Below are 15756 nucleotides of genomic sequence, written 5' to 3' on the forward strand. Positions count from 1 at the left end.
GTAGACCATTCCAGCTTAGTAAAAGGAGAAGAAAGATTTTTTTTTTTGCACAATAAGAAAAAAAAAATTAGAGGGCCAGTTGTACAAAACCAGTTGTTCTTTTTTTTAAATTTATTTATTTATTTTATTTATGGCTGTGTTGGGTCTTCGTTTCTCTGCGAGGGCTTTCTCTAGTTGTGGCAAGCGGGGGCCACTCTTCATCGTGGTGCGCGGGCCTCTCACTATCGCAGCCTCTCTTGTTGCGGAGCACAGGCTCCAGACGCGCAGGCTCAGTAATTGTGGCTCACGGGCCCAGTTGCTCCGCGGCATATGGGATCCTCCCAGACCAGGGCTCGAACCCACGTCCCCTGCATTGGCAGGCAGATTCTCAACCACTGCGCCACCAGGGAAGCCCCCAGTTGTTCTTTTGAAACATTGATTGGTAGTGATTTTCTGTAGTCAGTCCCTTTCCCTTTGCCAGTTTTCTAATCACTCTGTCTGCCTGTAGCTCTTCTATTGTACCTTTGTTTGACTTTCTGGCATTTCAGGCATCTATCCTTAAAGTCTTATACAATCCTGAGAAAATGCAGTTGTTAGAAAGTGGTTAGGAGTAAGAATCCTAGATGGGGAATTTAATAAAATACCAAAGGAAATTTATGAATTGGGCTCTTACACATCTCCGATAACCTTTTTCCATTTTCATTGCTTGTTAGCCCCTTTCCAAGAAACAGATAGTAGGAAGAAGAAAGGAAATTTGTGTGCTTATGTTATTGGTCAGTTTTTGTAATCAAGAAGTGGAAAAGGATTGTTTAGAAGTTGAATCTAATTTTAGTATTTTTGCTGTTAGAGTAGAAAATACTATTCAGAGATAATTGATTTTGTTCAGATCACTCATATGCAGTAATGTACTGGTAAATATTTAATAATCAGCTTTCTGAGAAAAAAAGAAGCCCAAATTTGTAGTGTTTGCTGATTTCTGTGGTACATGTATTCCCATTGTAGTAGATTTCAAGCTCCCAACATCATACTGTTGAACACAGAGTTGGGATGAAGTGCTAAGAAAGCAAGTACTAGCTGACTCTATCACACCACGGCTTCTTGTGTAAGCTTAAAGGAAAACCTCGGGACTTAATGATACACAGATTACTGTAGGTTAAATCCTATACAGTGGTGTATAATACAGCTCTGCCAGCACAGCACAACCCAGAAAACCTAAAATAAAGTTCCTTAAAATAAGTGTTCAGTAATTCTACAACTCTTATTGTTCTTTTGGTTTGTGTGTAGGTAAAAAAACCAAATCATTTTTACCTTAACTAGGCTTTTATAAAGGTTGCTTTTACCTTATCCACAAAGTAAAAATTAGGGAAATAAGGTTTAGAATATTAATCTAAGCCATCTTCCTCTGTCATCTGAGTTGTTTTCAAACCTTTTGTTGATGTTTCTTCAAAAGAACTTACATGTATTAATAAGTGAATAAAAGAATCTTATTGAACCATTTATATTGCCTAAAGAAGTACAGTTAAAGAACCAAAAGTGCATGGCTCAGAGAGTGTTTGATGTTTGCATATGTAGGATAGGGTGAGAAAGGGCAGAACTATAAATCCGTGCGAGAGAGGCATGAATGGGAAGATAAATACGCTGGCTGGCGGGGTAGATGGATGGGAGGGTGGAATAGGATGGAAAAGAAGGATGATCAGAGAACAAACTAAGGGCATACCTGACTAGAGAGAATTAAGCTTTTGGTCCAAGTAGCAGACAATAAACTTTTCAATTTCATACAAAGCATTTTATGTAATTAGTGCTGTGCCAATATTGAAGGCAGTTGGTAAAAAAGGATAGGTAACATCAAATGTAAAAATGTCATGTGATTAGCATTAAATACAGATCCAAGTATGGTGTTCTGCCATTGCATCAATGGAGTACTGTTCAATTTTGTTTACTTGGCTTAGCATTTTTTTACTTTCTTGGTTCTCGAATAAATTAGAAATGTAGAAAAGTGGTATTTAGAACTCAGAGTCATTTAATCTAGAACTGATTTGGAATGACTTGAAGGGTAAGCAGTTAGGAGAATTACTTGTAGACAAGGTATCTTGGTGAGTTTAGGTTGCCATAACAGAATACCATAAACTGTGTGGCTTATAAAACAACAGAAATTTATTTCTCACAGTTCTGGAGGCTTGAAGTGTAAGATCAGGTGCCAGCATGGTCAGGTTCTAATGAGGGTCCTCTTCTGGGTTGCAGACAGCTGTTTTCCCATTGCATCCTCACATGGCGGAGCGAGAGCTCTCTGGGGTCTCTTTTTATAGAGCACTAATCCCATTCATGAGGGTTCCATCTTTATGGCCTAATCACCTGCCAAAAGCCCCACCCCCTTATACCATCAGGTTAGGGGTTAGGATTTCAACATAGGAATTTGGGGGGAACACAGACATTCAGTTCATAACATCAGATAAGTTGAATAAACAGCCTAATTCAAACTTGCCGCTGCTTTCACCATCACCTGCTCCCCCTCCTGCCCCGTGCCAATCTAAGGGTGTGTCTGAACCATTTAATGAAAAGAGGAAGGACAGTTTCCCTATTATGTCAAGTAGTAAATCTTTCTGTTAACACATTGTGAAATGTATAGTGTATAATTTTCTCACATTCTTTTACAAAACAAAGCTTAGCATAATGTCACCTCATAAACTATTTTCATTGTTTTTACTTTTTTCTCATATACACTTCTATAGACTTACCTATAGACTTTACTAATATAAAGACTTTTCCCACCTTTTTATGGTCTTTTAAAAAAGAAACAGTTTGAATCAGAAAAGGTTAAGAATCATTAGTCTGTAACCTTCTTTGTGAATATGATACAGTGTACAAGTGTACCTACATATGTATAAATATTCGGGCGAGTTCAGACATGAACTTGCTAAGGGTTTTGATAAGAGCTTTTACTCTGGATGTTTCAAACCAAGAAAACAGTTACAAGTGATATCTCCAGTTCTTACTTTCTGGAATGTTTAACATCTTTATTGGGGCCTATGTTTGCAAAGGATTCTCTAACTCTAGTAGCTAATATGCATAATGATACTTTATAATAAAGTGATAAGATATAAGAGGTTTTATTCAACATAAATAATTGAAAATGTTTTGTTTGTGTTTTGTTTAAAACACAAATGTTTTAAATGTGTTTGCTGAAGCAAAGGGTGGTCTCATAAAAGAAAGTAAAACCACTGTAACTCTTGTCAACCCTTTTCCTAAAATGTCACTGCAAAACTAGGCATTAGCCAAAATGAAGGGATAAAAATACATTGCGCTAATATTTCTTGACTATTTGGACTTGGAGCATTAATGGCAGAAAGTACTCCCCTGGATTCACGTAGGTTCCTTAATTTGTGGTAAAGTAAGGTTAAAGTATCTAATGTTGAATAAGGCCCTCTCCCTCAAAAGAACTGTTCTGTTGTTTTGGTCTTGGTCATGTCAAAATCAGCAAACTAAGGTAATTGTTTCCGAAATTTCACAGTATAATTTTTTTCATTGAATTCTTTTCTTTTTTTTCTTTTAGTAAAGTAGCCCATTTCACTGTGATACCATTTAAAAATATTAGCTAGAACTCACTGTGTATAGTATTTATGAATAGGTATTTCCAGGTGTGGAACTCTTTCTTCGTACTTGGGCTCAGGCTCTCTTGATGTGGGAAGGAAGAAATCTGACTTCACACTCTTGCATACATAGCCTGGGGCAAAAAAAGCACACTAGTTTTGAAACTTACTGATCAGATAAACCGAATCATTTAGCTCTGAGAGATACAACTGAATACATAGATAGGTCTTTACTGAATGTTTTTTGCTGAGGTACTGTTATGCATCAAGGAATCCAGAATTTATAGTACACCAGGATTTGTGAAAATGAATATTCTAAACTTAAGAACAGATTAGAATGATTAAATATGTGCAGTATTTTGTATATATGTATAAAATCTGGGAAGGCTGAACTAGGATTAGCAAATCTGAAAACATGCTTTACAGTGGCTTCATTCAGATGTGTTTGATTGATGTACAAATAACTGAAAATCATACCAGTTATCATTAAAAGAATTATTCTTGTCATAACTTTTCATTAACTTTGTATATGTTTGTATAAATATTCTGATTTTCTGTTTATTGTAACAGAGTCAGTGCAGTTTCCATATTGTTTATACTGATAAATTAGATTTCACTGACCCAAGCAAGCCAGTTCTAAAGATACCTAGACATGATTTAGTGTGCTTAGCTTCTCAGTTTGCTTACCACTTATGCACATGTGCAAGGCTTTATGATTCCACTAGGGTACTGTGTTTCCCCGTCCAGCCACCTTTATTTCATGTAGTACCCATTCAAGATTTGAGCTCTATTTGACCCATTGTGAAGACAGCAGGTGTACCAGAAATACAGGTTACTCAGGTATTTGGCTTTTACAAATTATGCATTGTTCTTTTATATATCGTAAGTTTTTCTTTTATCTAAGCGTATATTTTTCTTTTTTTCCCAACTCCCAATCTCTTTTCAGGGCGTGATTGACTACATTTTCTATTCCAAGACTCATATGAACGTGCTTGGTGTCCTGGGGCCTTTAGATCCTCAATGGCTGGTTGAGAACAACATCACTGGGTGTCCACACCCTCACATCCCTTCAGACCACTTCTCACTGTTAACACAACTTGAACTCCACCCTCCACTCCTGCCTCTTGTCAATGGTGTTCACTTGCCTAATCGGAGGTAGTGGAGTACTGCCCCGCAAAGACGGGGATCTGTTACTATGGACCTGTACAGTTGTAAATCAAAGTATGTAGGAGTGAAGTATGGCCATCCTTAAGCTGCTTCTTCAGGTTCCTTTCATTATGTGTTTGCTATAAGATTTTGTACAATTTTGTGCATATTGGTATCATTTGGCACTAGGGCTGGAACCAAAGTATTATCACTCTCTTTCCAAATTTTTAATTTAACATGTTTTTAAGTTGGACCTTCTTCATATTATATTAGGAGTCAGCATTCATAATTGATAAATCACCGATTCAGGGCCCAACAACAGGGTATTTGTTTTTCCAAAACAAATACTTTCTTTTGAATGGTTTCAAGTGAGCCAACCATTTTTCATTTTTGTGAAAGGCAGTTTTTAAAAACTATAAATATAAGATTTTAAACTGAATGATGGCATGCCTTGCAGGAAACTTCCTTGAATTTCTGTTTTCCATGATAACAAACTGATTTTTGGCTCCCCAGTCATTTGCACATTAACAAAGCACTTAAATTTGCTAGATCTGTACATAAACTAGCCATAATGAGAAAAACTGAGGAATGAAAGGTGATTGCACAATATGCTTTCAAAATCAAGCATTTAACAGCACACAACAATTTGTTGGGCAAGTGCTGGTTGATTTTTTTTATTTGTTTGTTTTGTTTTTTGAGGAATCATTCTGTATTTTGTTCCCCTATTAGTTATAACCTTACTAGAAGTATTAATTCTAAGCCTGTCTCTTCAGTTTCTTTATGGGAAAACAACGGGTAATTTCTGCTGCCACACATCTTGAAAATAGAATTTGGTCTATTTAGGATGCCCACAAAATTAGTGTCCAGTATTTTTTATTGTTTCCATCCACCCTTTTCTGCCTGGTTGTGCTGGAAAAAACAGATATTATATGATCTGTATCATTTTTGCTGTTATGGTCAAATGTTTAAAAAATAACTACTGAATGAAAAGGCCCTGATCAAAGTTTGAGAAGAAGAAAGCTACAAATATTTCATGTGTTTCCCAGAGTAGGTCAAGTGGCTGTTGGTTTTGGCTTTTTGAGGTGACAGTGGGAAGGATTTGGGAGAGAGCGAGAACAGGGAGTAGTTGAAAACCTTGGATCATTTTTCCTGACTCTAGTTGCCAAATGGCCATTATATGCTTTTAATCTTTGTTTCCGTTGTCTGTCAGGGTTGAATTAAGAAGCTACTGGTTTATTCCCAACTGTTGATGCTCTTTAGATATGTTGGAATCCTTTTTTCGCCCAGGAGGGGCCAGTTGAAAGTCTGTGACTCAAGAGGCAGTGATTGAAATACCGTTTAACGGGGGAAAAATTGGTTGGCTACTTGATGTTAATAATGGCACAGTAACAGGAAAAGGTTGTGTCTGTGTTTTTAAGTTTTTCTTTATTCTGCTTTTTTGCTGCTATAAGAGTTTTCTGAAATTTATATTTTAAACTTTTCATGCACTTTACTGTTTCTAGTCTCAAAATGTGATATTTTTAATAAACAAGAAACTTTCCATTATGTGAATGAAATTTTAAAAGAAAATAGCCTATATTTGTGTTTCACTAATATATAAAGTACAGGTCAAATTTAAATTATTTAATTAGTTTTAAATATATACAATTTGTCTCCTCTATCAAACCTGACATCTTAGGCTGTTTTATTAGTCTTAAATGATGCATTTCCTTTGGTCATTTTATACTAATTTCTTCCATAGTAAATTAATCAGGCTACATAATATGATATTTCCCCTGAAGGGTAATTTTAGTGCAACGAGGGAGGTGGGTTGATGTAATGTCATATATGGGATTGCATCAGAAGGGTTCTGTAAAGCCTAAACTCCCTTTTAAAAGTGCCTAGTGATAGAGGCGTTGTTTGTCATCTATTATAATTGGAATGTCATTGTAGTTGAGTGAAGTTTGATGTAAATAAAATATTCTTTTAAAAATGTCAAGATATCAGAATAAACAAAATAAACGAAGAAACAACCCTTAAGATGACAGATTTTCCTCAGTGTGCAGGTATCCCTTCTTATATACCTCAAGCATTCAACATCTAGCCATGCAAATTGATTACATAGTACTGGAAAGTAGAATAGCATGAAAAACTTAATTTTGTGGACATTACCTTTTTTTGTAATCAGCTACTGTATGTTTTATTTTAAATCTTTTGTTTTGGGTGGGTTTTCTGCTCTGGAGGTATATGCACTAACAAAACATTTTCCTCCTTTCATCTACGCATGTTAATTAGCAATGTGAGCAATATTTCTTACCATACTTCACTCCCAATATTTTTTGAGATGTTTGTATAAAATGGAATTTAAAGTTCACTTATGATTGTATATGAACCACAGAGGAGCCCATTTATTAATAAAAAACTTTTTTAATAGTTAAATGTAGAGGGAAAAATAAAAAAAATTGGGAAACATTGTAAACAGCTTAAGTTTATTTTGTGTATGATTGAGGCACTCTGTTGCAGGAAGGTGTGTAATTGGGTTCTCTCTGCTTCCAAATGCACTCTTTCAAACCATTCATTATCCTGTGTATTTTTAATGTGGTTTTAGTAAATGTTGGTAGTAGCTCTGTTGAAGTAGGTAATTGTGTTATGTTTTGGGTGGCAAACACACTTGGGGCATGGTGACCCAAATTTCATGTGCACGGTTTCCCTTTAGCCCACTGCCCAAATTTCACACACCCTTCACCCTTTGTTCCCTTTGTAAAAGGAGTGGTATCTGTTTTGAGCTGCCAATTCAGATGATCAGAAATGCTGCTCTCCTCAGTATCGTCTTGTTAAAAACGCATGCCATTTGGACCTTTGGCATGAAAAGCCAAAAGGAAGAGGTGAATGACATATGGTATATATTCAGTGAAAGTAAAATATTTATGCTCATATACTTTCTGGTTCTCAGAATAAGTTAATAAGCTTTATGCCATGGGGCTGCTGCATATTTTATCTGAAGATGAGAGAAAATTTGGGCATTTTTAGATTGTGATAATGTTTTCTTTTAACTGTTAAATATGATTTCTGATATTTTTCTAAGAACTGGAGTGTTCTTTAAATTTATTGAAACAGTGCTGTTTGAGGAGGGGAAAACTGCACTATCTGGCATTACAACAGTCACACAGTGCGTGTCGTCACCCACTCTCTCAGGCATCAGTATCCGCCTCATAGCTTTACACATGTTGATGGGGAGTCTTGCAGCATCCTCAGGACTGACATCTGGGAAAGGCTCAGATCCACTTACTGCTCCTTGCTTGTTGACTTTGTTTTAAAATATTGTGCCTGGTGTCAACTTTTAAGCAACAGCACTGCCTAAAAGCAAGCAGAGAACAGAATCCCAGCACCATTCTATAGGCAACTTTTTAGAATTCAAATATAGTAAGTCTGTTCAAGATTTATGATGTTTTATGTAAAAAACAATTTTTGTACAACGGAGCTGAATATCTTTGTTTCGTTTCTTTGATGTAAGGCGTGTGGACGTTCGTTTCAATGTCACATGTTAAAGTCAGGTATGGCGCAATGGGTTCTGAGACCAGCTTTTCCTCCCTCCCATTGGCCTCGTTCCGAGCTCTTTCTTTTCAAATTACTTTTCTGATATTCGTAGGCAAATATTTAATTTTATACTAATCGGCATCCTGTGTGAATGTAGTAAAGAAGCCACTGTGTTTTAGTGTTGTAGTTGGCAGAAATATAAAGCTTCGTTTCTTATTTGTCCCTATTTGGTGTTTTCAAGTTACCTATTAAATCACAGAGAAGCAAGGGAGAAAGTTGAAAGATCCCGAAGGCTCATATCACTTGATTCTACGGTGGGTTGTATTAGAACTGAGGATGTGACACCTTAAAACTGGAACATGGGCAATCATATGGTGTTCCATTTTAAAATTGTATCTCCTAAGTATATACCATTAAATGGGTGAAAGATTAAGTTTGTATTTGCATTTCCAAGAGTTTCTAAAAATCGCTAGTGCCATGTATACTTTCAAATCAAATAGCAAAGAATAGAGAAAGCACAAGAAAAAAAAAAAGTTAAATGTGTTCTTCAATGGAACCGGAGGCATATGGTTCGTCATTCCCAATCCAAGGCTAGATTTTCTAGCAATAAAAATTGACTGTATCCCCAGTACTTACTTCTTTGTTTCTAAGGTCTTATATTCTAAGTTTCTGAGGGATTTTAATAGCTTTGTAAAAGGCACTGACTGATCAGTAGCTTCAGTCACAGAAAACGTCATCAGTTTCTGATACGTTTGGCAGGCCCTGAGAATAATGGTTTCATAGCAAGCAAAGACTTCACTGCACATTTTCAAAATAGCACTCATATATACTTATATTTTGACAGAAATGTGAATTCTCACATTTGTAAGGTAGTCTTTCTCTTCTACCTGTCCTCCCCCTTAAAAAAAAAGACACCTTTCTAATGTGTAGAAGATATGTTTAACCTTTTCCTTCTGAACTGTATCATGTTTGTAGAACTCTGTGAATTATTGGTACGCGAATTAACTAGGGAAATTAGAATATTTTTCTAAGCCAGGAGCTTTAAAGTTTTGAATTTGTAGACAGATGAGAACTTTTATACTTATGGTTGCTTTGAGTGATTGTAATTTTTTAACAGCCTCATGATTACTAAATTTGAATTCAAACCTAAGTAGATTAGTACATCTTAACCTGGTTTATTTACCAAAGTTGTAATCTGTTTAAGAACAGGATGCCAAGAGCGTCTTGTGTTTTACAGCATGATACATCTTCATTGTGTGTCACCTTAAAGCTTAAAAGAAAAAAGAAGGTTCTTATACCTGTACTGCAGGGTGTTCTGAACAAGATCCACAGAAAGAAAAAAGTAGTTCTTTTCAGGAAGATGGTAAGGGAGAACATGCATGTTTCTTGTTTATAACCAAATGCCTTGTGTAAGTTTCTCTGTTAAATCACAAGTTCTGTAAGAAATAGGGAAATACCAGGAAAAGCAAGCTTTATTAGCCTAGTTAGTAATTTCTTTTGGCGTAAGTTTGTTTGGTTATTCTTGGAACCAAAGGACAACAATCATGTTGAGGTTTTATTCAACAAACATTATGACATCAAAGTAATGGAATTTTAAGTAAAATAATTTTCACTTTCAAAGCATGGGAAATAAGGACATTTCTGCATATTAAATATTAATTTTCTATGGCAGTGGTGTAAAATTTAGTAGCATTGTACTGACACGAGAAATTGTGTCATCAGAAATAAATCACATTATGAAGAGTGTTTGCAAATGCCAAGTGATATGAGTCTTTTGGCACAGTAGCATTGGATATATTCAGCTTCCAGAAACTTTCAGAAGGCATATAGTTTGGCGCCTACTAGTTGTTGTTTTTGTTACAACAGTCTCCCCAAATTTAGATAATTTCCCTCTTTGTATGTCTGTCACTTTTAACTCGAAAGCGTAAGAATCATGGTAGCCCTCTCAGAAGTGGTCCTTTCTTGCTCATTTCAGTTTTGTGTTAATTTCTAATTACTGCTATATGACTGTTTTCTTTCAAGTTATCAATGGTTATATGTACCACATTTGTTTAATTAGTTAACTCACACAATTGGCTCAGCGTTGATGTGTCAAACAATGACTTTGCTTCTTACTGAACAGGCTTAGTTTCCTGCTACTTGTTTGAATCTTGATGCAGTAAGTGATGCACTAGTCTGGGTGTGTATTTATTCAGAAACTGTACTGTTCTTTCTCTGTGCTTAATTTGCTTAAAATATATTTCCTTACCTTTGAAATTCTTGGGCGGTGCTCTGCCAGGTTTTGGGGGTGTGGTTTGGATGGCTGTGTTACTGCACACTGGGTGTGGAATTGTTCAGTGTTGTGAGTGGCAAATTTCTTAAACACCAGCAGCACTGAGAAGTGCACTATGGGCATTCGTACAGTTGTCCACATGCAAGCAATTCTTTCATCTAGGAGAAGCTGAGGAGTAGGATTCGTTGGAGTACTTAGTATATTTTGAGAGGGATGAATGTTTCAACTTTTGGTTTTGTTGTCTGAGTGGAGTGGGGTGGCATGGAGGGAGGTGGTTTTTTGTTTGGGGATTTTTTTGAGAGTGTGTATGTACCTTTTCTCTCTGAAAGGGCCAGGGTGTTGGTCAAATTCACCGTGGATTAATTTATGTTTTTTTTTTCTATTGTGATTTCTTTCAACCATAAAACAAGTGCCAACTAATTGTCCGTGAGATGACTGACTCTTCCACTCAGTTTACCATTTGAATAGGGAAGGGCTCATTTATTTTAATTTCTTGGCATTAACTTAATAATCCATTGTTTTGCCTACATTTGAGTCATTCTGTGGCCTCTAAAGTGTTTTTGTAACTAATTTAATGGTTGGAAAGCAAAGCACATGAGTTTAAAACTGAACAAGAAGTTTTGGTAATTTTTTTCCTTGCAAACTTGGTAGTTTCTATTGATGCTATTCCAAAACAGGTTCTACTGTTTTAGGTTGTGTATTTACTTTGCTTTTGTCCTAAGAAAAAGCCAAGCCCGAAATCAATTTGTTATTGTGTTCTAATAATCAGTTTAAAATCTGAGATTTTCTTTCTTCTTTTTTAATCAGAAGATTTGATGAAGTGCTATGTAATTGTAGGTTTACTAGTGTTTAATGTTTGATAGACTGGTTCTGTGCTGTTCTAATCATTTCACACTCTGTCATCCCCGGAGAAAGTGGTTCTACTCTTAGGGAACACATTCTCTCTGACAAAATCACCAGCTGCTTTATTTTTCTATTTATTACGGTTAAACAGTTGATGAGGTCTGTATCTTGACCAAACTGCTCAGCTGAGATGTTTTTCACAATAGACACTGTACAAAATATGCGTGCAAAAGGACACAGTTGGGTGGTAGTATTTTTTCATTAATGTGAACATTGACTAATCAAAGCAGTCCTGCCTTTTAAATCTTGTGGCAGCTCAGGAGGGAGGTGCTTAAGAAACCTTAACTACTATGTCAGATGACAAAATACTTTTTTCCATTTTGGAGATTGGGTACTGCTCACACATGATGTATAGGGCTAAATATATGCTTGTTTCCTCGCACCTGTGTACTTCCCCTTCTCTCCCTCCCGTTCCTTCCCCTGTAGGCAATAAATGGCCATTTTGCAACTGCATACCTTTGTCTTGGTTTTTTACTCTTTATGTGTGCAGTTTAAAGGTCTGCTTTAAGGTCAGCGTATCTCTTACTAAAGTGAAGTTGGGAACCAAGGTCAGGCAAAAATTACAAATTCATACTACATTTTTTTTTCCTGGTGAAAACTACATTACTACTTAAGTAACACTTTGTTTAGAATAGATTTGGAAAATAGTCATAGTTATGAGACTTGCTTTGGCTGAAGAAATCTGAGCAGAGGGCCATGTGTCACTTCTGAGCGGGGCTCTAAGAGCCAGTGTGCAATTTGTCATATTCCCTTTTCTTGCCTTGATGATCATAGCAACGTATGTTGAGATCAAACCTCTCATCCTAGATCCTTGAGTAATGATGAACAGAGCTCCCCTGCTGAACTACATAGGACATGTAGTGTGAGTGAAAAACAATTGCCAAATCTCAGTGTCTTAATTCAGTAAACGTTTGTTATTACAGCATAATCTAGCCCGTCCTGACTGATAGACAACCATCAGACAGATGTGCCGAGTTACCAGTATTGACCAATCTCAACAGGTGAACCTGCCAAGACTTAGAGTAAATTCATTCAACAGACATTTAAGTATCTGCTATGAACAAGTTGGACAGGTTCCCCATCCTCCAAGAATTCACTTTCCAAATCCTCTTCTATTTATGATTAAGGAGAAAATAGTGAAGTGTTTTAGTTAAAGGTATCTTAAATCTTAGAATCTTGGAAGAGGAGAGGGAAAGGCGCACACAGTGAAATAATTAGGAATTCTGAAAGCTATGTTTAGGGATATTCAGTAGAAAAATGATATTAACACATGGTGTGATTGGGACCAGATTATTTTTGAATGAATAATTCAATATTATTCTTGAGTGAAACACAATAAAAAACTGAACTGCCCAGTTTAACAAGTGTTTAGGGAAGATACTGACAGATTATTTTGGAACAGATTGCTAAGAACATCAAATCTCTAGGCTGAAAGCTCAGTGCCTACTGATTTGTCTTTTCTACTAAGGACCCATTGTGAGCCTGTCACTGACCCTGAGGACCATCTCTTTACAGAGGCCTTGATGTTGGCCAGCATTTTGGAAGTCCTCCAAAAGTAGAATCACTCACCTTTGAAGTGGATCTTGAAGGGACCAGGTTTCAGGATACTGCCTTACTAAGAAGACACACAGGGCAATCAAGACATTCACCAGGTGACCTTGCATTCCACCATGTGATCTTGGGCAAAACACATCCTCATTGGTAAAATGAATTTAAGAAACTAAATCTCATGAAATGTTTCTCTCAAAAAGCAGACACCAAGACAAGGGCTTGCAGGCAGGTGGTTTATTTGAAGAAGTGATCCCAAGAAAGCAGAGTAGGGCACTAGGAAGAATGAAACAGGGAAGGAGGGAAAGCCAAGTCAAGGATGCACTGTTGAGCTAATCCTCTGTGGGCAACTGGGGCGTAAACCTGCCACTGACCCTCTGAAGAGCTGAATGGAATGCACCTCAAGATTGTCTCCGTGAGGGGTAGGAGAGGAGAGGATTTGTTTGTGGAGTCCCATCTCCCATGAGGCAAGGGTTGCTCCATGGGTGTTAATTCCTCTTCCTATCCATGTTTGTACACCTATCAAATCCACTAAGCAGGTTCCTGCAGGTTTCCCATACAATAATAGTGGAGAAATGGGGTGGGAGATGGTGCAGAAAGCGAGAAACATTTGGTGGAGCTGAGGCTACAATTAATCTATGATTAATGTCATCCTCCCTCTTCCATCATGCATTCCACATCTAGCTTTGCACCACCACATCAGTGGTCTAGGTTGCTTCCCTAACGTTGGGTGACCCAGACCTTCATCCCAACAAGATGTATTATGCTTGTTGGGCCATTGGTAAACAGTCTGCTAACCCATCCCTGGGCATGAAATTACCAAGAGCCGCCCAGTGAATCCCGTGGGTTCCAGACATGCTTCTTCCTGCCTCCCATTTTGTAGTAGTAGCACCCGTACTTTCTCATGGCAGTATGGTGAACCTTTACACTAGCATGGTGAGCCCCACATGGCCCGTTCCTGGGGGCAGCCTACATCCAGTGCCTGGGCAGCGTGGACATGAAGGCCTGGTCTCAGTCCACACCTCAGCAACTCTGAAGGGCCAACCCACCAGATGTTCAGAGTTCCCCATGGTGCCTCTGTTGAGACTTCACTGTAACCCAACTTCTCCCTTGGTCCAGTTCTAATGCCTTTCACGGGGTGTGGTTCTGAGAGCACTTCCCAAAGTAATAAGTTTCCTGCACACTAATCTCCGTCTCAGAGTATGCTTCCCAAGGAACAGGACCTGCCACACCTAGTTTTAAGGAGTCATGCCAGAAGCATATTAGGACTGCCCCCAGGACTCCCTGCTAAGACTTTAAATTTTGAATCACTAGAGAGTGCCACTGTGTCAATAAATTGTTTCTTATGTACTCTAACTGACGTCTCTCTGGCCCAGCGCTTTCAAAATCCACTTCCACATGGTTCTCCAGTACCTGGTCATAATGTTAGCCCAGGTCTTATAATTCTTCGGGAAAGTTGTTTTCTTCTGTTGTATTCCTCTGCACAGGCTGTGCTGTGATGTTTCCAGGGGGAAGGGCACCAACCCTTTATATTTTCTGGAAGTCACTTCAGCCCGAGGGGGAGGGGCTTGCAACAGTGAGGGGAGGTGCAACAGCACTGGCTGCCTCTTACTTTGCACCTTTGTGTTTTGTGTTTTTTTTTAACATCTTTATTGGAGTGTAATTGCTTTACAGTGTTGTGTTAGTTTCTGCTGTATAACAAAGTGAATCAGCTATACATATACATATATCCCCACGTCTCCTCCCTCTTGCGTCTCCCTCCCACCCTCCCTATCCCACCCCTCTAGGTGGTCACAAAGCACCCAGCTGATCTCCCTGTGTTTGCACCTTTGTGATCAAAGGCAGCAGTTGGCAGTCAGAGCACAGATCCCCAGTATTTGGAGAACTGGGTTCTGTTTGCTCACCCTGCCTCTTGCAAGCTGTGCGCTGGCTGCTCTAGGAACAGGTGCACAGCTGCCCGCCACGTGGCTGGGGGTGGGGTAGCTGCTACTATGCTAAGAGCTGACACTGACCAAAATTAATCCCGATTTACCTTCCAAGCCTTCCCCTGGAAGTTTCAAGTCTTCAGTAGACTCCAGAGTTCTCAGATAGATTGTGCCAGTGTAATTGTTGTCTAGGTGGACAGGCAGATTCCTGGTGCGTTCTACTCTGCCATCTTCCTAGAACCCTTCTTCGTGTCTAACCATTTTTAGTGTCAATACAACCACAACCTAATGCTGCTATGTAACAGGACGCCAGTGTCCTTTACACAAATATGCTCCTGTCGCAGATGTATTTCTTAATACTGTGGCAAAAGAATGTCTCCTGGGCCCTTCAAGGTGAGGGTATGGTTGGGAGCAGCTAAGCAGTTTGTACATTATGAACCCGTTCCAGAGTCTCATCTCTAGGATTCTCCAGATGCCTTTGCCTATGCCTGTGCTACCCACCGTGGTAGCCACTAGCCTCATGTGGTTGTCGAGCACTTGAAATGATAGTTTAAAAAAAATTGATTAAAATATGGATCCTAGAAAGCTAGGAATTACATATGTGGCTCATATTTCTGTCTGATAGCACTGTTCTTCAGTGTGCCAAGCACATTCTGCCATCTCTGCCTCACATGTTTTTGGCATTATTTTACTAACCTAACGGGGTTAGTCCCACCCCCTGGTGCTTCAGTCAACACACTTAATCCTGAATCCCAGGCAGGCGTACCCATGTCAGTACGTTCACACTGATTCAGTCTTCTGAACTCCATTCTTCTGAATAGTCTTAGAATATATTGTGCCGTGGTCTGAATGATCACGTCACCTAGAACTCATACGTTTA

The 15756-nt window shown here is 38.2% G+C and overlaps 1 protein-coding gene across 9 annotated transcripts in view; it reads left to right on the forward strand.

The window, feature by feature from the left end:
• Positions 1-14735, forward strand: part of CNOT6L (CCR4-NOT transcription complex subunit 6 like) — a 141559-nt gene extending 126824 nt beyond the window's left edge. For 8 of the 9 annotated variants that reach the window (XM_057546388.1, XM_057546387.1, XM_057546389.1 and 5 more), the window contains one exon: positions 4513-8454. In XM_057546388.1, coding sequence (XP_057402371.1) covers positions 4513-4725 — 213 coding nt within the window. In that variant the 3' untranslated portion in view covers positions 4726-8454. Of the gene's footprint in view, positions 1-4512; positions 8455-12918 lie in introns of those variants that run through there. The other variant, XM_057546390.1, reaches the window with a different exon arrangement.
• The last annotated feature ends 1021 nt before the right edge of the window (positions 14736-15756 follow it).

The sequence above is a fragment of the Balaenoptera acutorostrata genome, chromosome 5, assembly GCF_949987535.1.
Source record: "Balaenoptera acutorostrata chromosome 5, mBalAcu1.1, whole genome shotgun sequence".
NCBI lineage: Eukaryota > Metazoa > Chordata > Mammalia > Artiodactyla > Balaenopteridae > Balaenoptera > Balaenoptera acutorostrata.